Source organism: Mycteria americana, chromosome 4, assembly GCF_035582795.1.
Source record: "Mycteria americana isolate JAX WOST 10 ecotype Jacksonville Zoo and Gardens chromosome 4, USCA_MyAme_1.0, whole genome shotgun sequence".
Taxonomy (NCBI): Eukaryota; Metazoa; Chordata; class Aves; order Ciconiiformes; family Ciconiidae; genus Mycteria; species Mycteria americana.
This window is the reverse complement of record NC_134368.1, coordinates 78,801,829-78,828,904: the sequence shown is the minus strand read 5'-3', so window position 1 is coordinate 78,828,904 and position 27,076 is coordinate 78,801,829. Positions and strand designations below refer to the sequence as shown.

The window sequence follows — 27,076 nt, the reverse complement described above, 5'->3', positions numbered from 1 at the left end:
ATCTCTGAAGGAAAGCCATCTTCATATGAGAATCTGACTTTTTCAAAGGAAATCAGTGCACTGGTGTAATAGGACTAGATGCAATAGCAGAAAACATCTTTCAGAAAAAAATAATATATTAATACATTTTGTGCATTTCATTCCACAGAAAATAGTCAATGCAATTTACCCAAAAGGTATGACTACTTCAGCCCAAAGAAATAAAGTGCAAAATAAATGCTTATGTAAAATGAATTCCATTAAAACTTTTCACCATAGTCACATTGCCTAATTTTCAAAATTTGGATATCTACAGTTGTGTGTGTACATATAAAATTCAACACTTCAGCTGGCACTTCAGAAGTAAGCTTATAGGCATCTATAGCAAAAACTGATTTAAATTCCAGGACAAGCATCTGATCTCACTGGCGTACACTTGTAGACGCACACACATCTTCTGCTGTGGCTAGAACTCCCCGCAGACGCAGAGGTCTGTGCAGATACATTACAGTCATTGGTCCCAAAAGAGGGGCTGAACACCCGCGGTTACGAAGACTGCAAGTTAAGTGGAAATCTTCTTTGCCCTATGTAAACTGAGGTTTGAGGTCACTATTTTGACTTTTTTTTTTTTTTTTTACCATACTAACATTTTACCATATCAATTAGTCTGCATTGCAAACACATGGTCAACATTTAGCTGTGCTGCTAAATGTTGCTTTTAGAAGTCAGTAATAGGATTTCCACTATAATACTGGTGTTTTTCCTTAGACAATTCATAGACTATTGCCCAGGCACACGTTCTCTCATTTTTTAATCACCGCTACACTGCACTGCTGAGGGTTCCCCTTCCATTATCTTAGTGCATAATTGTTTGCATTTTTCACTATAAGGTGGTATAATGAGCCTTTAGGGTGCTCCCAGATGCTGGTGTTTAGCTGCACTTTCAGTTAAATGAATCCCTTTTTTGTTTGTTTGTTTAACTGGAATTTGTTTCTCTGAAAGGGAACTAGCTCATCACTAGCAGGTCCTTAGAAATAAAGGGCAATAAGACATGAATTAGGCTGCAGCGATAGGCAGCCAAGTGCTCCCAACAAGAGAGCAAGAAGACAACAGAATAAGAACAACTCCCAAATCTCATTCCTCTCTTTACTGCCCTCTGCCCTGCCCAAAGCCCACGTACACATTAATAAATGAGACTCAAGCAGTGCCCAAATTCTGTTCAAACCCTCCAGAGCAAGCCTGTAATATGAATTCTTGTGCAGGAACATTTGTTTGTGTGATTTACCAAAACAATGACAGCTGGCAGAGGAGTGTGCTTGCGGACATGAATCATGGAGAGAATTTCCGGAAGGTGACCCTCGCGGGATGCAACGAAGAACATCCTGGTGGGAAATAAATGTGGACAGACTTTAAATGTGCTCATTACTGTGACTAGGCAAAGCGGCTCATGAAAGTCACAGAGCACAGCGGCACTTCTTAGGCTTGTTTGAGGTATTCTGAATGAAAACACTAGCAGGAGAAGCCCATACGCAGAAATCAAAGTCATCTCCGAACACGTCCCCTCCTTACCTTACACTATGACGGGTGTTTGGAATTAGTTAACATTTTCCCTCCAATTTCCCTCCTTCACATGAAACAAAGCAGCCATTAATTAAGTGCTACGCTCAGAGGGATCCATTTCCAAACCATTCAAAGGGTTTTAACAATAAGATACTAAATGCAATGGGAACAAAGTGAGAAAAAGCCCCACACCTGGTAACGTTATAGTCATTTTTCATTTCCTGCTAAAGGAACGGATCCTACTCTCCCTTCCCCTTGCTTCCTCACTTTCAGTGTATATGCCGTGCCCTTCACCCCCAGTAATATCAGCAATGCTCACCTGGAGACCGCAAAAATGCCGCCATTCATAGATCCAAAGCAGGAGAGAGCAACAAATACTGGTACAGCTAAAGAAAAGTTTCCCATTAGTCGTTCAGCAAAGGTCTGTTAGAGGAGAGAGAAACGTACAGTGATTTTTCATAAAATATGGAAGTAATTTTACTCTATTAACAAATTATCAATAAGTATGGTAAGTTTTATTTATACCCCCTTTCTGCATCCCTCACTGAAAGTTGTGCTGTGCATTTGTTACCTCTTATTTTGTGACACCAAGGCTACTGCAGCTGAGGGCTCCCACCCTTACTCCTGACTGCGCCTGGAAGGTCGCCAGTTGAGGCGGTGCTGTGGAGGTGGAATCGGGCCCTGATTTCTCTCAGTTTAGACCATTATGACTCCAAAAAAGACCCAGTCTGACTGGATCAAGGTCTGATCTGTGTACCTAGTATTCCTTTTCTACAGCCTTCATTTTACTTAGATGATGCTAGCCAGAGGTACAGTCCATCCAATCACACTTTATTGTTCTAGGTTAGCGGAAGAACCTAAATTGGAGTTTTGGGCACCACAGGAGACGTGCACAATTTTCTTCAGGTTTGCAAAATGTTTTGTTTCTAAGTCTCCCATGAGCTACAGAATTGGTCATTTTTTAAATGCCACATCAATTGAAATAGCCACAGGCAGTGTCACTACTGGAAAGTAAACGGAAATTTTTATTTCCTCATTGCAAGTCAGATACCATAAATATAAAAATCAGTGTCATCACCACAATTCAGCAAGAACAATCAAAGCAGTGTTTCCAAGCCAGGTTGCCTTGCAACTCCTTCCCAAATGAACTCCAGTATTCGCAGCAACCCCCTTCCTAAGTCCTCGGGACGCATGTTGTGCAGAGACAGCGTTACTGCTTCTTGCTACAAAAAATAGTTCAGAGCTCCCACTTCCACAAATATCTATGTTTCCTGCTTCCCAGCAGTTCGGCCTACAATTTAGCAAAGAATTTTTCAAGCATGTACCTGGCTATAAAATTTAAGTCCTATTGACTTTGTTTTATCAGGTCAATAAATACGGTCTCACATTACATTACAAATGCTATCGGTGGTCTTAAGTGCAATCCCACTCATCGGTCAAAAATCAGACTAAGCTCACCGGGATGCTAGTATGTGGTATAAAAGAGGAGCCATAGAAAAGCCTGATTGGATGTGTCCCCCCGATTTTTTCCCCTGGAAATAAGAATATATCAACAAACACAACTGCAGCAGGGATATAGCTTTGTATTTTTCTTCTGTAACTTACCACTGCTACAGCTTTTGAAAGCAGCAATTCCCCAGCACTGATTGTAGTGAAATAAGCCACGTTTGTTAACACATAGCCAACTGTGACGATAATCATTGAAATGCATATTGCGAGGGGTATGTTTCTGAAATACACAAGGTAGCTCATTATTTTGCAATCTGGTTGCTATTCCCTGAACATGAAACAAATAACATGAGAAGAAGCCACTAATGATGGTGAATGCACATTTGGTGAACCTGAAATATCATAATTAGAAACTACCGGTAAAAAATAACACATCTAAACAAAACCATCTAGACAAAGCAAATAGGTTTACAATGAAGAGGCGAGAAACCATTTGAGGGAGGAGTCCTTTGGGGACGCCAAGAGGTTGTGGTCCCCATGCTTCCCATACAAGAAGTATGGCCCATTTGAGCTGCTACCCATATTGACTTTCAAGCTGAGCCCAACAGGAAGGCAGCAGGTATCAGTGCTTGAACCAGCAATAAGGCAGATGACAGACGCAGGTGATTCAGCTCTCTCTCTATCAGGAGAGCAATCACAGTGGCATCTCCCACAGACCTCCTGGCACTCAGTGACTGCCCACCCGGAGGTGGTTCGACATCTTTCCCTGGATGCCAAAACGTCTAGCAGGTGAAATTCTGCCCTCTCCTCCTCTGTGCAGTTCTTCCCTCGCGCACCTTACCATATCCCAGTTATCTCACTCGCTATTCAGGGATATGCGAGGGCAGAATATGACACAGAAATAGGTACAGCACAAATTTGTACTGCTAGCACCGCAGAAATAGTACTGAACAGTACAACCCCCCTGACATCTTAGCTAAAAGACAGAACAATAACACACAAATAAATAATAACGCCGAACTTTTATACAGCACGTCCTCCCAGTCAGCAGCGCAGAAAAGCAGAATTATTTCTATTTTGAAGAAGAGGAACAGAGGTACAGTGAATTCGTCCAAAGCCACACTGCAGGCAAACGTTCGAGTTAGGAACAAAACCCAGATGCTTCAAGTGTTACTCTAGTCTCTTTCCACTTGATATCATTGCTTGCTATCATTGGTATCTGCATCACACCAAGAAGAGACTCAGATCTGAAACAAATGTTTGGCCCTTTAATTCCGAGGCCGAGAGTTGCAGTTGGAAAGACGCAGTATGTGCGCTCCCTCTGAGGAGAGCTGAGAGCTCCTGCTTCACGGCCGGTCCCTCCAGCTGTCTGTATTAAGATTGCTTTTGAAGAGATGCAAAGGGTGCCACATTTAGAGAACTTTGTTGTGAAGGTCACCCCATCAGGTGGGAGAAAGGAGAGACAGAATGAGGAATCCTGGTATCCCAAAAGAGACCACAGCACAGTCCTACAGGACTATTACAATTACCTCAAAGGAAAAAGTGTTTTGAAAATCAACACAAAGATTCATCATTTTCTGGGGTTTTTTTCTCAAAGCAGCACAGCTGGGTCAGAATTTAAGGATCCTCTTCACTACCAGTCCTTATTTCTCAGAGAAACCCTTGGCATCGCTATGGCTGTATAGAGCTGAAAAGGAGCTCTAAGCTGAGACTAAATAAATGAATAAAGCGGGACAGTACCGCTGTTGCACATCTTGCCCACCTTAGAAACCATGGTGTCAAATACCGCCAGTAACCCCAACACACGGGTGGGTAAGGGTCTGGTCACGCCGCGTTGCAGCACCACATCGGGGTGCGCAGGACGATACTGCACTGACCCCCTGCTACCTCCCGCACACGGTCTCGGAGAAGAAGCTGGAAGAAGCTGGGAGTCAGTCAGCTTGTAGGATGTGCTTGTGCTGGAGAAGGCAACGGCAAGGACCGGAGCAAACCGCCCAGAATACAAGTGCTGTATGGCTGGAAAAACCGCAAAGTTACTGACTCAAGAAACACAGCAGAACTGTGTGTTGATAATACGTCCGTGCAAAAAATGTTTTTCTACGTCAGTTGCCAGGTATTTTGCAACCGGTTTGGTTAAGCTTCTTACCTGACCTGGGTGTAAAGTGAATTCAATCCACTTAGCATCCGATTCAAGGTAGGGATACATGGTTTCAAAGCCTCTCAGAACAGAGATTTTAATTCTATCTTCTGCATCACAGATAAATGCTTCAACCACCAAGCTATCGGATAAATCAGCACTTACTCCAACCTTAAAAAAAAGTTTCCAGCCAAAGATAGCAAATTTGTACTATTTTCACAAATACCACTTGAATGACTGAAACCACGCTGTTAAGCTTAACGAACTATCTTTGTCCATTCTAACTCTTACCCAACACCTGCTTGCTGTATTCGCTTCTAATTTAAATCCCAGTCTAATTTCCTCTAAAACAAAATGGCAGTTCAAAACCAAGGGGGGAAAAAAAAAAAAATCATGCTTCCAAATACGACCGTTTTCTTAGCACTGCGGGTCCTGCCTTGTTACGCTGAAGAGCACTAACCCCCTTGGATAGTAACACCAGCAACAACAAAAAACAACTCAGGAGAAGAATAAAACCCAAAACCCAAGCCAGAACTAGTCAGCAAGCACTACTCATTAAAAAGCCGGCAGATCATAACTCACGCCTGGAGCGGCACAAGGGATGCCGTGACTTCTAAGCTCCCGAGTCCTCATCTTCTGAGCGCAGCGAGCACTCAGGTTGCACCTCCTTTTGTCTCCCGGCAGGAGCAGGCCTTCAGAGGGCTGCCGTACGTTTGCACACAACCCCTCCGAGTGCTGCTTATTAGGTGATTTAGACAAAAATGAAAGGCCAGTTTCAAGATTTCAGGACTGAGTAATACAGTACGGTTCATTTCTCACCGACACCTCAGTTCAGATTTACACTTGGTCCTCGAATCATCTCTGAAAGCACAGACAGACAGGTACGAACCGTATGTAAAACCACTACGTGAGAGCTTTAATCGTGTCTTTTCTATCCATCCAATTTAAAAGGGAGCTCCCAATTTGCAACAGGATACCATTATCAAACTCTCTGCTATGAACTACGGTCACTGCACCGGAATAAAAACTGTAATGCCATTAGCATTAAAGATTACCTCCTCTCCTTGGAGGAACACTGTACTAATTTTCTTATATTTTAGATATTCTCCTAGACTTCCAAATATTCTCTCCAAATCAGGAAAAAAATCACACCTAAGTTCTATTCTCTGTTAAATTGCCTCTATCGATGCAGATTTCACCTTTTCACTTCTGCATCCTATGAATCAAACACAACACAGGGTGTTAGCACACAGATAAGCCGTGTTCCTGATATAATGCAAATTCACAACTGCCACACAGCTAGCTGAGAGTTTTGGACTAGAGGGAGTCAGAAAATGAAAGAAAAAATTATTTTTCACTTTAAGACTTTGATTCATTGAAGCTAAAACTTTTGATGGGAAACTTGACCATTTCAGTATGACATTTCTTAGGAAAAAAATCTTAGAACCAAGACAGAAAGCTCACCCAACCAGTAAAGACCTCAGAATGGCCAATGGCTTAAAACCCAAAGTATTGTGTGTGCTCAGATACAATATTTTATTTACTTAAAGCAGGCCCAGGACTTGAACTTGCATTGAAGTGGCTTGTGGTTACTGTGGGGCAGTGCTTTCCTTTTGCATTTCATCTCAGGGTGATATCTCAACAGATTTCAAAATCAAGAAAAACTATTTTCCAATCAGCTGTTTTTCTGAGTAGACCTTCGGGTGCTGACGTTAGCCCCAAACCTATACAATGATTTGAAAGTGTCTCGTGCATTACTGCCAAGACGATATTCAAGCTGCTCCTCAGGTAGAAGGGGAAGCTGCTGCCAGCAAAGTCTTTTACAATATTCATCTCTTCTCCTAGAACTTTGAAGAAAAACAGTATCAAAAGGGGAAAAAAAAAAAAAAACCTGAGGAAACCTGAATCAGGAAAATATTGAGAATATAATTTAAAAATCTTTATAAAATCAGATGAGAGACAATTAGGGTAGTTTCTAAGCATCTGAATGGTGAAGAAAACTGAATTGAATCTCCACACATTTTAAGATTTACCCATCCCTAGCTACTACTCAAAGCCAAATATTCCCCTTCTGCCCTATATACAAAGGAATTGTAATGAAGAATCGCAACAGCTTAAACGAAGAGCACATCTACCTTGCGCTTCCCAGAAAAAAAGTCACTGAGGAGTCTAGCATCACAGAGAAATTCAGCATTAGTAATACAGCGAGTCCATCCTGTGGCTATACAGGGCTGAAATGCATTGCCAGGCTATGCTGTATATAGCTTGGAAGCAAATTTCCTCCTTCTAGAGCCTGTAAAGGGCCCCGGAGCCAGGGCACAGGGTTCAGTGAATCAGGATATCCACTGGGTTTTGGATTTGACCTTTGGTGTTGCAGATTCATAGATCTTCTGATAATCTGCTCTGGTACTGCACTACCTCCTACAAATATTTTTGAGAGAAAAAACACAGAGCAGACCGAGTAAGGAGGGGGGGGGGAAGGGGAAGGAAAAAGAAAAAGAAAGCCAGAGCGAGAACCTAGGGATGAGAAGAACAATGTCAATAAATCAGCCGAGGAACATTCCCAGAAGTCTACAGCTCATATCCCAGCTTAATGACAACTTTTATAACAACAAGCAGTGAGCGCTAAGAGCCGTGACCGCTGTGGGCTGTTCTTTCTATGAAACAACAAGCACACAATCAAAAATGCCCCACCAAGTCAGCTGCGTTCACAGCTATGAAACACATTGTCACCACATCCTTTGTTGTTTAGAGACCGTACCAAAATCATTTCCTTGTGTCCATTTCGAAGCCAGGTTTTCCAAATGCTCAGTCTGAGTCAACTGTCCTGGAAAAAGCTGCACCAGTGGGACCCAGCCAGGAAACATAAATAAGAAAGTCTAAACAAATCAATTACTGGTGAAGTTAGGTGAGATAAACCACATCTTTACTGTGCTATGGAAATTGTGAAAGATACTTTCTGTTACATTTAAATTTAAAAAAAAAAAAAGGGAAAGAGGAGAGAGGAAAAGTCCTAATTCCTTCACATGGTTTCCACGCAGGCATTTGCTTGGGTTTTGCGCACATGAGCCTGTATATGCTGTATTTCTTTAGCTGAAAATTTACCACCACAGGAGTTTCAAGATCCTTTTCAAAAGTTCCCTTGTGCAATAATTTATTCACCATTTGCAATCTGTTAGGCAATTTTCCAAATGAACTGTTTCCAGATTTTGGCAGTCTTAAAAAAATCTAATCGTCCATTGCAACCATCCGTAGGGCCAAAGCTTGGCAGAAGAAGTCACAAGTGCAAATTTATCCAAATAACCTGACACTGGAAAAGATAACCAAATACAATACAGAAAGCAGCAAGAGAGCCCCGGTAATTTAATATTCCCAAGACTTCAGTACCAGACCAGAAGACATATAGGCTTGGCTTAGTAAGTGCCATGTTCCAGAGCCCGACCTATGTCTCTCGCCGTTCCCGGGTAGTCATTCTGTGAGCTGTGGCAATCCTGAACCCTGGACAGCAAAGTATGTTTTGATATAAACCTACTCATCTCTGATGCATGTTTTTCATGTGAAAAGCAGCCTACAAGACAGCCCATTACACGGAAGGGATCAAATGCTTCTCACCATGTCAGCATGTGAAAAAATTACACTCTCATCCATCTGTTAGGACAAAAGGAGGATGCAAAACTTCAAAGGAGGCCACTCCCCAGGACAGATCAAAGCCAGGAATAGAGAGACAAAAGGGACAGGAATCTTCACAGCACCTCTTGAATCCACGTATTTGTAAATGCTAATATGGGTCTCAGCAACGACTGACTTTAGCAACGAGCTATTATATTTTGTTTATTGTAGCGAAAGTTCTCCTCAGCAGATCACCCCTTCTCCCCCTTCGCTGCCTCCCAATATGTTCCAGCCTTATGTTCCAGACTGGAGCTGCTGTTTGCGGGCTTGCAGCTCTGACACTATTAAATTACGTGACTTCTCTTTATCTTCTTTTGATTGTGATTTTCCAGGGGAGAAATGAAAAAAAGGAAAGACTAGCGACTAAGCTGCGCTCTCATTTACGCCACCACGTGCTCCATGGATGTTACTGCTGGAGCAAGTGTTAAAGGGGTTTGACTTCACAGGTTTAGATTATAACTGGTTACAGTTCATAAAAGGGGTCTTCTATGACCACCTGACAAAGGGTCAAACCACGCTACAAGTGCGCTGGGAAGGGCAGTAGATTTCATTAACTTTCAAATGTTTTCAGTACCCTTTCCAGCAGGCTTTCCTAAAAAGTCAGTTAGCGTAAACACTCTCTTGGCTAAAACTTGAGACCTAGAAAGGTACCAACTGCACAGGGTAACGCTGTTCTCCATAGCATCTCCTTCTAGGCAAACCCTCCCAGCTGGAATCCCGAGCAGAAGCAGATCTGCCGACAGCCCTGGAGAGGCTGAGGATAATAGTAATGCTCGCGAGGTGATTGACTTTATTTTAATGGAGATTTGAACCTGGCTGCGCTCACATCCTCTACTGACGCAGGCTGGCAAGCCAGATCTCACCAGAGTGCCGTAGCCATTTCTATTGCGGCCCAAGCCCTATTTTGTCAAGCCAATGTCTTTTATGAAACACCTTTCTTTGAAGAGTGGAATGGATTCCTCTGAAACTTGAACTACCAGGTAAAGAGACCTCTCACGTTCAAGCAGGATCCTGAATCTTTTCACATGGAGCGGGTAGCGTTCCTGGCATTCCCAAAGAAAAATAAGCCCAGACAGACAGCAGATATTAAAGATGACAGCTAAATCCACAGAGGACTTTTGAGGTTACAACACTAAATATTAGTCACACTGTCTCTGCTTAGCCATGCATGTTTCTTGCACAGCAAGTGCCTGAGCGCGGTTAGGAGCCAGAAAGCGAGCGCAAGAATCAGGACACAGAGCTGCTGAAATAATATGAAATGCAAGTAAAATGGGGGCTTAATTTTTAAAAATATCTCTTTAAAAAAAGAAACGGAACACAGACTTGAAACATAAGATATAAATCATCCCCTGTGACTTCTCAGTCACCTCTTTGATAAACCATTTCCATACGTCCATCAAGTGCCAGTATCCAACATCTTCACGTTACCTCATCTGCAAACTTGTTGTACAAAGTTTACGACTGTTGCCAAGAGAGGTATGAATAATCAGACCTGGCTTTTATTTTGCACTGTAACTGGACCCCAAGTCACATCCCTTCCGAGGACCTAAACGTCCCAAGGACCTAAGCCGGCTTTTCTTTCCCATTGCAATAGTCAGGCCTAGCCACCCCTGCACGGAGCTAGGCTTGCCCTGGAAACTCACCCGTGCTTGTCCTCGGAGAGCCTGGGGGGCTTAACTGGAGAAAAGCCAGGTGCCTGGAAACGTGGGCAGCAGCTGAGCAGGACCTCTGGTAAAGGATCTGCATTTAGCATTTCAGAACTTAAAACGACAGCGAAGATGCTTGGATGAAGTTGCTCATTTATCTAAGGTATTGCAATTAAGGTGCGGTTTAGGTTGGACCTGTGATTAAAACAGTGTCTGCCACTCTCTTTCACAAAAGCTTGCCTTTTAAAAAGCAGCATAGTCTAAATTCAGAGGATTCAAATACAAATATACTGTCACTCCTGGGTTTGATGAATGACTTGCGTGCTTCTACCTAACACCAGCATTTTGACATCCTCCCTTTATTTCATTTGTGGGAAACTTTCATATACTCTAGGAAGTTTGTGACCTTTTCCACCAGAGACGCAAAAACTCTGATTTGACTTTTATTGCCTAGCTCCCGCTCAACCAGGAGATGAAGGGAGCACCTCTGCTCTTTCACAAGCTCCAGCATTTTATTTTCTTCTGAGGCCTATTTGCTGGAAGTGCTTACAGCACTGCTGGTAGCGTAGATTATGGTGAGAAGCAATCGTAAATCACGGTGCTTGCTGGAGGCGAGGAAGCTATAACCACAAACCTGACATGGGGTTGTAAAAACAAAACACCTGCCTGCACCAAGCTCACGTATGGAAACGAAGGGAGCGGGGCAGAGGCGCAATTCAAAGCACTTCCTCCAAGCTGCCTCATCTAGCGCGGGAACGCGGGTTTAACTTCCTCTTAACAGCTCCAAACAGGTACCTACCTCACCGCCACACTTAAAATAAGCATAAAAAGAAGGATGTGATGAAATTGCATATTAAAAGTAGGTTTATTTATTACAGGAGGCTCTCCTAGGAATTTGAAATTATCAATTCCCTGAACAGGGATTTACGAACAGGGTTTACTTTTCCCAGGCAGAATCACTTTTTGTAGGAAAGACGGAGTCTCCCGAAGTTCCCTGCAGACTTACAAGCAGGCAGAGCTGCCGTCCTGCATGGCCCCTTTCCCACGAAGCACAAAGGCAGCGGTCAGCGGAGTACTGGCGGTAGTTGGGGGGAATATTTACCAGCATAAACAAGGGAACCCGAGGCGGGAAATGAGGGGATCAGGCCTCACGGCTGGGAAACCTAAGGCGGCTACCACATGACAATAACGTCATGGCCAGGGAACTCCTTCCTGCTGGTTACAAAAGGAATCCCACTAAAAACCATGCTGCCCGTCACAGCACCCTTCCCGTACTGCCGCAGGTACCTGAGCATTTGCAGGCAGCAGGGCTGGGGTGGAAAGGGAGCCCTGCCTTGATCCGTATGTATTTCTGTTGTCTATACTGGGGACATATGGTTCCGATTCATGGCACGGCAAACGGCAAAGCAACACTTTGAGTAATGCAAGGGAGCAGGCTGGTGAGGCTGCTGTCATTCCCAAAACAAGCCGCTCGGGTTCAGAGCTTGGGAAGAGGCAGCCTGAATACAAAACACCTCGCTCAGCTCCGGCGGAGGGTACAGGAGGGAACGCCGCCCCCTCGGCCCTGCAGCTCAGCTTTTTCGGAAGCACCGCCGGTAGCATGTTAATGACTCCTTATGGTAACAAGGGGAGACAAACGCTGAGGTGCGCAGAGGATGGAGGGAGGAGCGTGTGTCTGTGTGTGTGTGTGTGTGCGCGCATAAAAGGAGTCGGATTTCTCACACTTGTTAAATTCCTTGACATTTAATTTTGAGCAGGAGAGTTTCCACAATGCTAAGGATCATAAAGGAACAATTTGCTGCTGTATGTTACCATTGATATTTCGGCATGAATGAAAATTCGGTGATGAAAAGTGCAGCTACTCGTAATGAGGAGCACCATGGAAACTGAAATATCATTTACCAAGAAAGGCTCTTCTTTTGAAGGAATTCAAAATGAGAAAAATGGTAACTGTGGGTGCCTTGAAGCATTAGCCTTTTAAAAGATATAAAAGGGTTTAAATGAAATTAAAAGGAGATGTCTTAACAATACTGCACTGCCATGAAGGGGGCTGTCTGGCAGATAAATAGTTTTCTCTGCAGAAAGCAAAGAAAGGAGGCTCTTGCTAAGGACAGCCTCGCAGACTGGCTACAGCTGTGGGACAGCCCATATAGCACACTGAAATAACTCTGTAAGAAATGACTAAGTTCTGACACAGAAGAGAAATCCAGAAAACTCCAAGTGTGAGCTGAAATAGGCCTTTGTAGCGTGCAGTAACTGGAGGTGCTTGAATGGACTTCAAATGGGAATATCAACTTTTTCTCTTTTATTACCTTCAGTGCTTTGAGAAAGGAAATATCGGTAAGCTGAAATCCTCTCTGACTAAAACTTCATAATACTTGAACTACAATCGCATGCATAGGAGAAGAGCACATCCTTTTTTTTTTTTTAAGACGTGAGGAAGTGATCTCATGAAGAGAAATACACAAAATTTTCAAAATCACCAGTAAGGCTGGATTTTCCTTTTTCTGTGTCCAAGCTGAGCAATCTTAAACATAACCCTTAGAGAGTTAGTACTGAAAACCCTCTGCAAATCAAGTTCCTTCCAGTTTGGACAGTGACATGAAATAGCCAGAATTATTAATCTTTTTCAATTATCTTGGACAGGATGGTCAATGAGACTTAGGATTTTAAGACTGACTCATCTTTGCAATTGCACACTGTTCAGCGTACCCTCTGTCAATGACACGCTACTCTTCCAAGCTAAAATCTCAAAATGAAAGTGATAATGATGGTTTATACAGAACTTACTGCACTGTCTCTTATTCTGACTCAAAATCAACCTATTAAAAACCATGGACCGGTGCCATCAAAAAGCCCTACGTCCTGGCACTCCATAGCACGCTGCCCAGTACCAGCCTCCCGGACGTCCGCACCTAGAGAAAAGCCTAGAGAAACCAGCCTAGAGAAAGCCTAGAGAACACACCAGCTCTGTGGAACAGGACAAATTTATGTGTTAGTTAAGCAAAAGTGCTTGCAAGGCTCGTTTCAGTAACCAAAATAAGCACAAAGCAGATGGCAGGATTTGGGCCACTGTGGGAGAAATTCTCTTCTTAGGAGCAGAGAAAATATGTAATTCATTACGCTCCAAGGTAGCTTCTCTAGGACAGCATCCTGACTCCGACAGCGGTCAACACCATGCCCAGGTGGCCTACAGTTGGGACCTACCTGTGTCTGGGAGAGCCTGCAACTAAGAAAAAGACTTCTCATGGCCTTCACAAGCACCACGCAAGAATCCTAAAGTCATTCTGCTTATTTTTCAGATCTATAGAAATATTTTGTCCTTAGACCCACGAGAAGCTCATCCTCTAATGAAGCTTTGCCCAAGGAAAAGGAATTTCATAGTCTTCTATGCTCTTTGTGGATAAATCTTTACTTTTATCTGGTTTTGCTTAGCTGTTGTTTTTTTCCCTGTAATAAACAGGTATGAAACAATATAAGCGCCTGTCATTCCTTCGCTGTAGGATGAATCTAATTCTTTTCTCTAAAATAACCACACACAGAAGTTAAACCTCTTGTCAGATTAGAGTGCTCCTATTCTTTATCCATTCTCACGATCTATGGAGGAGGTCTCTCCATTGCTGTTAGATCTTTCCAAATGATGATATCAAAACTACTCTTCTAACAGACATTTCATTCCATCCTACTTCAAAAAATTAAATACTGTTATTGCATAGTCCATTTTTTTTTGCAATGAACAAAACGTAATGACAAGGTGAAGATGCAAACAACAGTACTTGCTCAACAACAAGTGTTACAAGTGAATGAGGATTGACATAATAGACCACAGCAGTGCAACTTGTAAAATGCAGATTATTCACTTCACAGCTCCTCTGGAGCCATTATAATCTTGTATAAATCCTCTTAGTTTACAGTTCATGGATATAGGCTGTACTGTAATTTAAATGATTGAAACCCCTTATGGGTTGTTAGTTAACAATATTCTTTTCTTAAATAAAATATCACTGTCACTGTGTATTTAAAATTCCAACACGCTCACAGCCAAATAGCAAAGTATAAGCTACACTGTAAGCGACCTGCTTCCAGAACACCAGTAAACCTATAAGCGCACACATAAAACAGCTACCATGCGGGGAAGGGGTGTGCAGGGGAATAGGAAGGGAGTAGGGAATAGGAATAAGAAGAACCTACAGCTTCCTCTGATGGAAATTCTGCGATCACACAGAAAGGCATGTGCTCATCTACAGGAAAGATGCACAAAGCCACGTTGTCTTGTTTTGATACGACTATTACATATCTTGAATACAAGTCAGCAATTTCACTACTTATTAAAGCTGAACAATCAAATAAGACAACCCCATTGACTGTCTCATCCAAAAAGACTGTGTCAAAGTTGAGTAAGTTATTCTGCTAGCTGAACCAAGTGCAATATATTCCTTTTCTTGTGTATGAGAACGCCATTGCTATTGCTAGTTTGACCACGCTGTTCTAAAGAGCAAGTACTCTTGATGACATGGCACGTGTTAATAACTGTTTGTGCAGTTATAAAACTCCCATCTGATGCACGTGAGTAAAATAAACAAGACACTACCCTTGCAATTTTAGTAGCCCATTCCTTTATTTGTGTTTTATTCTCCCATTTTGTATTTTATGCCAGTAAAAAATGCTCTCACTTTCTCTGTCAGTTAGTTGCCAGCATCTGCCTATAGAAGTTTTAGATGGGGCTCTAATAAAAGGTTACTGTTAATGGCATGCAAGATGCCGCTACAGCTTCTGGTATGACACTGCGCTCACCTGGCACGGGCTTAGCACTCTGCGCTTTGTCATTTTTGAGGCTCGGCATTAAAGGGAAAAGGAAACAAAAGGGGCACGAAGATGCTCATCCGCTTCTGCAGCCAGGAAAGGATGCACCACAGTACAGATCGGAACATCACACGGAATTAAACTAGCAGTCTCTGCCATATAGAACTACCCATAGGCAGTGGGTGTTGGCTTGCTTTACAAATAACAGGAAAAACAGCTGTGAGACTCCCCTTTTTTCTACACACGGGATGTAACCGACACTGACAGTACCCATGAGCAAAGACTGCTCTATGCCTATACAGTCTCGTGAGGAATTTCTTGGCTTCTGCTGGGTTTTACACAGTGAGATTTCAGCGCTATTTGAAACCCAGATTTAAATCTCAGACCAAAACATTAAGGGAATTGCCCAGAATCGCCTCCCCCACAGCTCATGCCATTGGTAAATAGGGAAATAAAAGCACCAGCCTCCGAGGAAACCAGGCTCCTGTTTTACAGTGGGAAGGGGAAAACCCAGGAGGGCGGGAGGGGTTCGCCTACACTGCAGAGCAGCTTCGACACCAAAAGGTCTATAAACCACACGTGCTTTCTTCCACAAAGAGTATAACCCCACAGGGCCCAAGGTGAGAAACGGGGAGGCCGTGGGGGAGCTGCTGTGGCTGTGCTCGTATCCAAAGCAGGCTCTGAACCACCTCACGTGGACTCACGCTTTGTCACCTTACCCGGCCGTTAGCCCAAAGCATAGTCTGATAGCGGTTATCAGCCGAGCGCAATCAGGGTTTTCAGGCACTGTGTTAGCATACAAAGAGGCAATACATCATAATTAAATGAAAAACTGCTTCTCAAGCCAGTAATTCTTACGTAGACAAAACGTTTGCCGATTTGGCCCGGTATGTTTGGCACGAAGGAGGCAGTGCCATGGCTGACATGGTACGTGGATAGATACAGCTTTACCTGATCCCTACTTGGACAATTTTTTTTTTGCCTCATCTGGTTATCACTGATCTGGTGAGTTTGCTCAGTTCTCTATCTACCACTAATGCATTGCTCTCTCACCTCTTTTCCAGTAAATTCAGTCAGGCCACCTGCTTATGAACCACCAGAAGAGAATGAAAATGTCTAGCGAGAGCCTGGGACCTTCACTGCGGCCAAGAGAGGAGCCAGCTTAGCCCTGAGAGACCCATGAGCTCTCCAGTAAAATACAGTATGTTTTACAGCTCTGGACCTTTAGCAGTACATCAGTCTTGCAAGAGATTTTTATTCCTGCAATGAATATTCTGCTGAGCAGCTCGCGGTTCCCATAAAGAGGATACTATCACCCTTCCGTACAGGTATTGCTATGTCCCTCAGTGCAAGAGAAATAGATGTTAACATAGTCTCGCGTGTATTTCAGGCGGTGAAAATGAAGGAAAACGCCGGGCAGTGGAAACTTCGAAGGTTACATTGCTTTGTTGTTCCATTACATTAGCCTGCTGGTAACGCAGATTAGGATTTTGCCAACTACCTGGGGAGACTGTGAATAAACATTTGTTTTACTTCCTTAGCAGGGCTGATTCATAGTAACAATGATTCACATAAACAAACACACAAAAAAAGAAAAAACAAAAAAGGAAAGCAAACACACCTTGCACTCAGCAGGTTATCACATCAGCAAGCAAACCAAGCCACAAGGGCTGGAAAGGAGCGACTCGCTCTGCAGCGACGCGACGCTGCGCACGGCAAACCGAACGGCCACCGCAGAGCCAGCCGGGGCGGCACCACCCCGAGCCGAAGCCAGCACCGCGGCTTATTGCACCCTTACGCCTCGGAGCCACCAAAGCTCTGTGAAAAGCTCTTTATGGTTGGACTCGATGATCTTAAAGGTCTTTTCCAACCTATATGATTCTGTGATTCTGTGAAACTCGGAGCCAGAGGTGCTGCGAGACTCGCCGCGACAGCCAGCCAGCTCCCACGAACCTGCGGGGCGCTCGGCACCCGGGGAGGCACCTCTCCACCTCTCACCTCTCCACCGCTGCGGAGGAGAAGGGAGGGCAGGAAGCTCCAGCTGAGTTCCCTGAACTTTGCTTCCTCAAAAGAGGGGCCACAGACTTGGCAGAAGATGAGAAACCTGGCTGAAGGTTTGCCTCTTAAGTATCCACTTCTCTCTAGCTGTTTGCCTCTCCCATCCATACATAGATGTATGCTCCGGGCAGTAACTTCACCCGTACCCGGTCATGACAGCTTACATCATCAGCGTCAAATTGACAAAGGCAGTCACTTGTAAAAAGCAAAATGTTGAACTATCCTCATCCCCCGCGGAAGAGATTAGCCCAGACCCCCTTTCTTGGGGGTCCACTACTCTTGGACGAGAGAAGATAAGGCTGTACATCGCGGCATGTCCGCTCATGCCAGCGGTCAGCCCGCAGGAACCTCTCCCATCCAGCAGACCCCTCTCCTGCAGCAGGAGCCTGCCCGAACCACGCATTTTCAGAGCTACAAGTAATCTTCAAAAAGTTTTGAGTGTTTCCACAATTCTCAGAGTTTTCGTTCAGTCATTTTCATTTCAAGTTGGGCCTTTTATCTTAAACCACGCAGTCTACATAAACAGAAACAAACATATCAAAGCAAGGGCTTCTGAAGTATTGCCTTAATGTAGACGCTGTCTTAGCAGGGCGACCATCGCGCAGGCAGCCTGCTCTCCCATCCTGCCTCACCCTCCTCCTTCCTAACAGCACGCACAGGAACAGAACCACTACCAGCCCCGTGTCCTGGCATACATCACGGTGGTATTACGGCCTCTGCCTTCGCAATTTATCTTTTCCCCTCTTTTTCCTTCCACCCTCCAGCTACGCTTGCTGAATATCTTTGATTTTTCAGGTAGCTGACTACCTTCCCGATTTCTGTGCTAACGTCTTTGCAATATCTTTATTACATTCTTGAGACATAAAAGGAATTGGAATCAGATCCTACATCAGAAAATTAGGAGAAAAAGAATAGTGATAGCACTATTAATTTCAATACACATATCCACAGCTAAAACCCAGCACAGCAATACTGATCTAACACTGCATCTACAGCATTCATTTTTGTTCTTCCATTTTTCCACTCACTCTTCCTTAAACACCCGTGCCAGGCATGTGCTATAAGTTAACTTTGTATGAAATAGTAAATCATACTACAAAAATCAAACAGAACAAAGAGACAGAAAAAGACAAGCACACTTTTTTTTTTCCTTTTAGTATTCCCTCAAAGCTTAGGTAGGAAATCTGCATTTCCCAGTCCTGAATATTTCCATGGCCATCAGCTTGACTTTTGTGTGAGTAGGAGCATTTTATACAAGGAATATAAATGTTAGAACAGGTAATTATACAAGTGACCTTGCCTTTCTTCATTCGATAGTGAATTATTAGTCTCCTCAACTGTAATTTTATAAGACATCCTTATTGTCTTAATTAACGATCAAGGTACATCTTTGAAACCTTTACAGACTCTATAGATTACATCAGTCTCTTTTCTAATTTACACATATTGACTGGCATATCAGCTTAAACCCTGTCACAGGTAGCTCTTCACCGCAGTCAATTTCTAAACAGAACATCACATTTCTTTTTTTTTTTTTTTTTTAAACATTAAAATAGAAAGATAATAAAGTGGAAGTAGGAGATAGAAAGACTGGAAGTCAGCTGAACCAATTCAAATGCTAAATTGGTATCCAGAAAGCAGCTGCCAATGACAAAGACACTGGTGCCTGAAAGCTGCACCCGGGGACCATCTCTCTCTCTCATGGTGTGGAATTGCACCACAGGACTCGGCACTGATATAAGCACCAAAAGCCGTGAGATGGGGAAAATAAAATAAAAAAAGGCACTGCACAAGGGAAAGGAAATCATAACATATGTTGAATGTGTGTCACATACACATTCCTGAACATTACAGGTTGTGATAGTATCCATTAAGTCAGTCCCTAACGAAATGCGTAAGGAAAACATGCAGCCCCTGGAAAGCAGCGTACACACGCAGCAGCTACCTCCGACTGCCTGCAGAGGTAAGGAAGAGGGAATAGCGCCCGGTGAAATCTGCAGCCTTTTTGTTATCCCTGCTGCTGAAGCCTTTGCTCTCTGTGATCGCTATTCCAGATGAAAGGTGATTTCATGCGGTGTGTCATCTGCCCAGCCCCTCTGCCGTCTGCATATATTGCTCTGGTGAATTCAAAGCACCGCTCAGACACAAAGCGCGTGTGTCAAAGACAAGGCAGGGGATTCAGGTTTGCAGAGTGTCTTTCTGCGTACATCTGGATCACTCCAGGCTCAAACTGCGTGGCACACCGTGTTTTCCAGCTGCGCTCTCCGTTTCCTCTCTATGCCACAGCATTGCTGTTGAGGAGGCCCCGCTGCACCCGTGGGGCAAGGGACACCCGGGTGTGGTAGGAGGAATTTGTGTTCAATGGCCTAGAACGGGGAAAATAAAAACTAAAGGACTGAATCCGCATCCTCAGTTAATTGTGAGATATTATATATGGTAGCTAGTGTGCTGCAGCTCTCAAAAATTGCAGGGCCAAAGAAATCTCCGTGCTACAAGAGTACGGGATAATCCACATTATCAAATCCAAAAATCCAGTTCAATGTAATTGAAGTTAAAAAAAAAAAAAAAAAAAAAAAAAGAACCTAACTACCTGGATTTTACTTTGGGCTACCAATTTCAGTTCTATCCTGACCTTTTCCCCATCTTAACTCCAGCTGCTGACACAGTTAAAATCACAGTTTTCCTTGTTCACTCCAGCTGGTTGGAAATACTTGGTGGGTTCAGTGACCCTCACCAAATTCTATCACAGACAGGCCCCAAGTATGGCCCACAAGCAAGTTGCAGCCCTTGAAACATTTGTTTCACGGGTCTCACGTGTGCCTTGCTTAATTGCATCCATCAGCAGGACCAGCAGATTGGCAAGGTTAGGGCATTTACAGCGAGCGTGTCTCACGGGGGGTGGGATGGAGAGGGGAGAGAGAAGGAGAAGCCGGAGCCAGAACACAGCTGAACCTGCCACGGCATCTGCTGCTCCAGCGTGGACTTTTCCTTCAAGCTCCTTTTGCTCGTGACACCAAAAGTTGCACTCACTGACATGCAGGACAGTACAGCAGCTAAAGCAATATGTCCTGAAGGAAGTCTGGTGGCTTTTTAGAAAAGCTTATTATTCTTTATTGATTTACTGGCATCCCCATTAGGAATTAGGAGGCATTGCAAGAAAATCTGACTGCAATACTACTATGTCTAAGCTGAGATCATAGCTGGCCAAAGACTACTTTCAATACTTCCCTCTGTGGCTTTGCAATTGGTTTTGAATCCAAGCTGCCCCAAACTATCACCAAAAATTAGCTGAGATCAGGTGCAAAATTAAGTAATAATTACTCCTTCCTCCTAGCAAGTTGTATTTATGAAGCATATCATGTCACAGCTAATGACAGCATTGCCTCCCACATAATATTTTATCAAGAGATTCTCAGCCTGATGTTGTACCCATGGTCTTCAAGCGACACGGTTTGCGAAACCCCTGTGTGCCAAACTACAGGACAATTAAAGTCTCCCAAACTAGGAGTTTTAGTGAAAAAATATTATAAATAAGAGCAAAGCAACTCAGAACATTTGTATCCTAATCATAAAAGAATTTCCAGCCTGCAGCAAGAGAAGCAGCAGCATCCTTTAATTAAAAAAAACCCACAACTTTTTCTGAAGCGCAAAAAACTAGTGCCTATACTGAGACTTCAGAAATCTGAACCCATCAAAAAACACGCACCCAAGACTGAAATACTTAGTTTCAGAAACGAATTAGCAGTCATTTATAAAAAACTATAGTGAATGAGTTGACGATGCGAGGCATGCAAGCAGTAAGTAGTTAATAAGGTTAGTGAGAGAGCAAAAGTAAAGGAAAGTCCATTTCATCAAGAAGGGCTTCCTGCTGGTGAGCCAGCTCCTGTGAGCTGGTAATTGTGTTTGAGAGGGAGAAACAGGCACACCAATACCACTCAATTACATCTCAGTTCAATGCTTTTTCATACAAGTTACAAATAGCGAAACCCATGCTCGGTTTTGTTTAAATACATTTGATCTAGTAAATTAATTTGTTTTCTTTATTTGGCAGATTCAGCTCCCCATTAAAGGATTTTATGGTTCTGAAGACGCGATTGTGAATCTATCATTTTATCCTTCACACAGGGCTCAATTAAACTGGGGGAAATGATGTTGGATTCACCAGTGTTTGGACACCTCATCTTCTGAGATGCTTAGCAGAAAACTGAGGGAATTTAGGTAGCCTGTTATGCTGTTAGATACAGTAAAATTTAGAAAGAATAAGATTTCTGTTGAATGACACATAAAAATAGCTGGGGGGGAGTGTAATTAGAACATTCTCATTCTGTGATGGAGAGTAAGTATTCAAATAGAAAAATAACCCAAGACACAAACAATATATCAAAGAAAAAATGCAAATGCTCACTTAACTGACCTGGCTTTCCCTTTAAGGTAATCCGATGAATTCACTTGAGCAAATGGGCTTTGCAAAATATTTGAAAGATTAGCATTTGTCTCTTTTTATTATCTTCAGATAAAATATCACAATGTAATCCTATAACTTCTGCACTGAACATTTGGCAGTGTAGCCTGACACGAAGAAAATGAATTGGAGTCAAATGTATCTTGTACGAGTAAGTGGAACAGAATAACACAAGAAAGATTTCAAGCTCCAGGTACCGAAGCTATGCTGCTTATATCTAGGCAGGATACCTGCATCCAGTGTCAGACTTAAAAGGAAGGAACTGCATTTATGCCCAGCTACTTTGTGAGAAAGGCTTGTCCAAAGTTTATTTGGCTTGTCCAAAGGCTTGTCCAAAGTTTATTTAAAAATAAGATTGTACCCCCAAGGGGAACACCCCCAGGTGCTAGTTACTCCCATAGGCTTCCTTGTTCCACTGATACCGTAAGAGCCTTTACAGGACTGGGACCTACAGGAGCCACATGCAGGGTTTAACAAATCTGCTAAAGCCTTCAGCTCAAGGAGGAAGCACTTCTTAGATTTTTAAATCCAGATAAACTGGTTTTCGTTCCTCATAGCCCATGGCTTACCCTCGACCTTGGAAGGACATAAATACGCCAAAAATGAAGCCAGGAGGTGACACCTCCCACTCCATAAAGCGGACAGAGAAAAGAGGGGGAGGAGTGAAAAGGGGGAAACAGAAGGAGAAGAGATGAAGTAACCCACCCCCCATTTTCACAGCAAGTTTGTGCCCGAGCCAGTTCTCCTGAGTCCCAGTTCAGTGCTTCGACTACATCGCCTGTCTTTCCTGAATAAAAAGCAGTGATGAGGTGTGTTTGAAGTGATAGACAGCATAGCTACAGGGAGATAAACTTCTGACTTTATTCATTTTCCGGTGCCTAATATAATCAATATCAATATTAATACTACTCTTTAGAGTAGAGCTTGTCATTAAATTAAAAATAACAAAAATGAACAAAGAAGCAGAGAGGCAGAAATGGCAAAGGCTTGCATCCTCTCAATTAACGTTAAATTCATTGTTATGATTACTAGGAATATTACTAGGAATAACTAGTCAGGGTCTAGACTGGTAGCGAGCAACAGTGCAATTCAAGTTTCTGTTTGATTTTGGAAGGGGTGGGGGGGTGCATCCTAATGCAAAGTGCCGAAAATGAGATGGCTACCAACAACTAGGGAGCTGGCAGAGTTTTAGTGTCCTAGCCACCATTCCCCTCCCATCTATCTGCATCTCTATGACGGTTAGACACCCTGAAAAAACACTCTAATACCACATTTCTCTCACTCAGTCCTCATAGATGCAAAGTGTGACTTTAAACATTAATTAATACAAAGGGGTGGTACAGATTAGATTAATTAGACATGACACTCACATTATTTAAACCCAATATAAAAACAGATCACATCACACATTTTGATATCCTGATTTTACAAAATGTCTGATGACATCAAGCCTTGGCGACTCGCTATACATCTACTGCTTCTTGGTTCCTTAGAAAAGAAGGAATAAATGAAGTGAGAAGAACACTGGAAAAATCTAATAGACAAACTGACTAATCTCAGACCCCAAGGTCATAGCAAAGCAATTCATTTCTTGGCTTTTCAACAGCACAAGACATGATTTATCAATCTGAGACCAGGCTTATAAACACTATACATCTCAATAATATGTTCTTTGCACTGTGTAACTTTTTAAACAATGATAGATTGCCTGGGCTGGACCAAAGCTATTTTACAAACAGAAACAGAATATTTGCAAATGAAATGGCCCAATAAGGGAAGGAAAAAAAAGGAAAAAAAAAAAAAAAGAAGAAAGGATTATGCCAAATAGCAGCTATATTGAACTGCAAAGGAATCTAACTTTTTGCTGTAAAATATTTTCAGAATCCACCTCCTTTAAAAATCTCCTATCTATCATTTTATACAACTGAAACTGAAGACCACTAAAGGAAAAATATTTCCTAAGTTCAACAACACTAACAAAAACTTACACTGCCAAAGAAATCATATGATTTTGAGTTAAAGGAGGGCTGTGAATCAATACTTCTAGTTGCCCCCTTGATCACAGACTTCCTTGAAGTCATTAAGGAATTCAAGTCTCAGTTTTCCTTCCCTTAAAGTGAAATAATATTTTCTTTCTCTTCCAACAAGAGCCTAATCCTTACAACATGAAGCATTCGGGCTCATCATCTGCTCATACTGAGGACGTAGAACATAATTTTTTTTAAAGCAGGACTCTCTTTTGCCAGCATCTGACACAATCTGGCCCTGACTTTGAGGGGGCTCTGAAGACATTGCTGTCATGTAAAAACACTCCTGTGTTATTTTCTCATCTGGAGTCCGTCAAAATTCCTGACAAACTAGAGTGCTGATCCTGGACTCTGCTCTGCCTGGGAAGGGAGGAGGGAAGGGCCGTTCGGGCCCAAGCTGCTTTTAGGGTACGCATTGAAGAAGCTTGGTTTGTTTCTTGAGAGTACAGAGCGGATGCTCAAGAATACAGATGAGCTCAAAGACTATGTGTAAGAAATGAGTTTGAAAGTTCAACATGCTTGATTTCCAGTCCTCTAAATTTACTGCTCCAGGCAACACGGCTCCTGTCAATTTTCAGGTGACAAATTCTCTCCCAGAGACACGGCGGTTCCTTCATTCACTTATTATTTAGACAATACGATATGACCTCAGTTTGAGTAGGGCTGATCCTTATAATGTAAGGAAATCAAAAAGATCAAAGCTGCATGTGACGTGGCTGCATGAGGTTATTTTAGCGAAGCTCTGCTTCAAGGATTATTCGGATATTTCATTTCAAACAGCAATCGCTATTGACCCAGCACACATATGCAAAGCGTAATTTTCAAAAGTAAAAGAAATTTATTATTATACTTCAACGTTGTTCCACATATTCTTGATAATAAAATTATTTCAGGCTCTTTCAAAAAAAATTGTACCTTAAAGCAGCTGAACACTGCAACCACAGCTCCTTGTAAAACAAACATCAACTTCGTGTTGCTTCAGGTCCTACTAATGCTGTATGAGCGAAGGACTTTAACAAAGAGGAATAAAGAAATGAGTCCAGGCTTAAAACTGAGACATCAAAAGGGGGTTTAGCAGGAGACAGAAGCAGCTACCTTTACATCCTATTATAACCGGTGTTATAATAATGTCCTTTTTCTCATACAAAAGAAGGGACTGTGACATTTCCAAAGTGAGAATTCAGCACTACTTCCAAAAATCTGTTCAAAAAGTAATGGCATTCATTTTCAGATTTTTTTTTCTTCCTTTTTCCATTTTCCCTTCTATAATTTAAAGGGCGCTTCCTCTCCACTTAGCTCCTTTCCACTGTCTCTGTGTCAGCTCGCTCTATCTAGGATTTCATATCGCCTGGGTATCTCAGTGCCTCAGGCTCGTAGTATTTATCCTATTTATAGACCTAAATCTGCAATTTATTGCGCCTGGGCAGACTGCTGCACCTACACAGACTCCCACAGCCTTCAGGAGCCCTTTCTGCCTGGACAAACAGCCGCTCCGAGGGAGCACAAAGGCGGCTTTCAGCTGGGTAAGGTCATGAGCATCCCCCCTTCTCCTGCCTCTCTCCTACATTTCCAATGGCACTTGCTGTGCTCCAGCAAGCTTTCCTGGTGCCGCACACACCACAGCAAACAAAGCAATCCCTATCTGGAAAACTTTAAGGTCTAAAAGCAGATGTTTCCACCTTCCTGTGCAGTTCAGGATATATCCTAGGGCCCTGACCCATCTCTCTCTCTCTCTCTCACCCTCCACAATACCACAAGAGCGGAGTGGGAGTCCAGGACTCGCCGCATAAAAAGGGGCTTAAAGCCAGGTCTCCACAAACGTGGGCCCTTGGCAGCTCTGCTGCAACTCCTCTCTCTGGTAGAGCATTTCTGCATTCCCCCTGCTGTAGCTGTGCTGTCCTCCCCCACAACGCTTTCAGCACACCTCCCTGCGGGTTTGCAGCAGGCTGGTTAACGCGGGGACGGTGCTGATCATTCATCTCGGCACCAGCTGTCAGTTACTTTAAAAGCTGCCGCACACCTGGAAATACACAACTGTGACTGATTCTCGGACAAACATTTACCTTGGCATGCACAGTGCAGAAGGCATCACCACGTTCACCTCTGTCGCTGTAAGTAATTTGCATCCCTAACCATTGACAAACATTACAGACTGCACACCTGGAGCTGTTACAGACTCCAAGTGGTCCAAGCCTGTACTTCCCTCTTCCCTTTTAAAAACAGCTACATAATACCTCCACAGCACTATATGCAACCTTTAACATAAGGCATACAACCAGAATGAAAGGAAAGAGAGCATTTTCTGGAAAAAAAAAAAAAGCAAAAAAAAAGCCTACAATAGCAGCACGATTTGTGGCTCACCTAATGCCTACAATGAGTTTGGTGGGAGCTGAGACGGTTGCCCCTGGGATTAGCCCACGCTATCCCCTTGCCCTGTACCTTTGGGAACGGTGCTGGCGCAGGCCCCCGTTCAGCAGGATGTCTTTCCAACAGAGCCATTCACAGGTGGCAACTGGATAAAAAAAGATTCCAACTCTTTCGTTTAATTGCTTGTTTCAGGTTAGCGGAGTCCAGAAGCCCCATTTACAGGTGGTACAGAGGTCTCCATCAGCACAGCAGGCAGCAATCCACTTGCCCTGCCATCTCCTGCCACTTATTTAGCAACGTTTGAAATCCCAATCTCTTCTACTGTATGTTTGTACCTGTGCGTGGAGATTGTGAGCCCAGGCACCCCGCTGTAAATACTGGGGCATCTTCCCTTCTCATCCTCTCAAAGCGCAACCCCAAGAAGAAGAGTGATGAAGAGAAGCTTTAACAGCTTTGCAGCAACATTGCACGTGTAACACCGAGCTGGTTTTTCCAGAGCCGTCCTGGAATACCCCAAACCAGCCAGGCTACGTGGCTTGCCCCCCGGTCCTGCATCCCCACTAGCAGCACAATTAGCGTCAGCAGCTCTTGAAGGGTAATCTGGAGAACAGAGAAGCTCTCCCAAGATGGGGGCAGAAAACAGTGTCTCCCTGCCTCACAGCCCAACCGCAACGAAGAAAACCCCCAAATCTAACCCACACCACTTTTCTTATGTGATACAACATGCTTCAATGGGCGTTTAAAAAAAAAAAAAAAAAAGGAAGTATGCCTTTCTGTCCTACGCAGCAGAGGGCAATATGTTCAAAAATATGCACTCTGACTAAGACCACAAGAATAAAAAGTCAACAGAAACCAAACTAGCTGTAATGAAAATTACCAATCATTTCAGTTAATCACTGTACAGTTAAAAGGACTGCAG

General features: G+C 43.2%; 1 protein-coding gene across 3 annotated transcripts in view; it reads right to left on the bottom strand.

Moving 5' to 3' along the window:
* SLC7A11 (solute carrier family 7 member 11) overlaps positions 1 to 27,076 on the bottom strand; it is a 61,818-nt gene that overhangs the window by 11,871 nt on the left and 22,871 nt on the right. For all 3 annotated transcript variants that reach the window (XM_075501061.1, XM_075501062.1, XM_075501063.1), the window contains 3 exons: positions 3,145 to 3,268; positions 1,859 to 1,962; positions 1,265 to 1,361 (listed from right to left, as the gene is read on the bottom strand). In XM_075501061.1, coding sequence (XP_075357176.1) covers positions 1,265 to 1,361; positions 1,859 to 1,962; positions 3,145 to 3,268 — 325 coding nt within the window. The remainder of the gene's footprint in view (positions 1 to 1,264; positions 1,362 to 1,858; positions 1,963 to 3,144; positions 3,269 to 27,076) is intronic.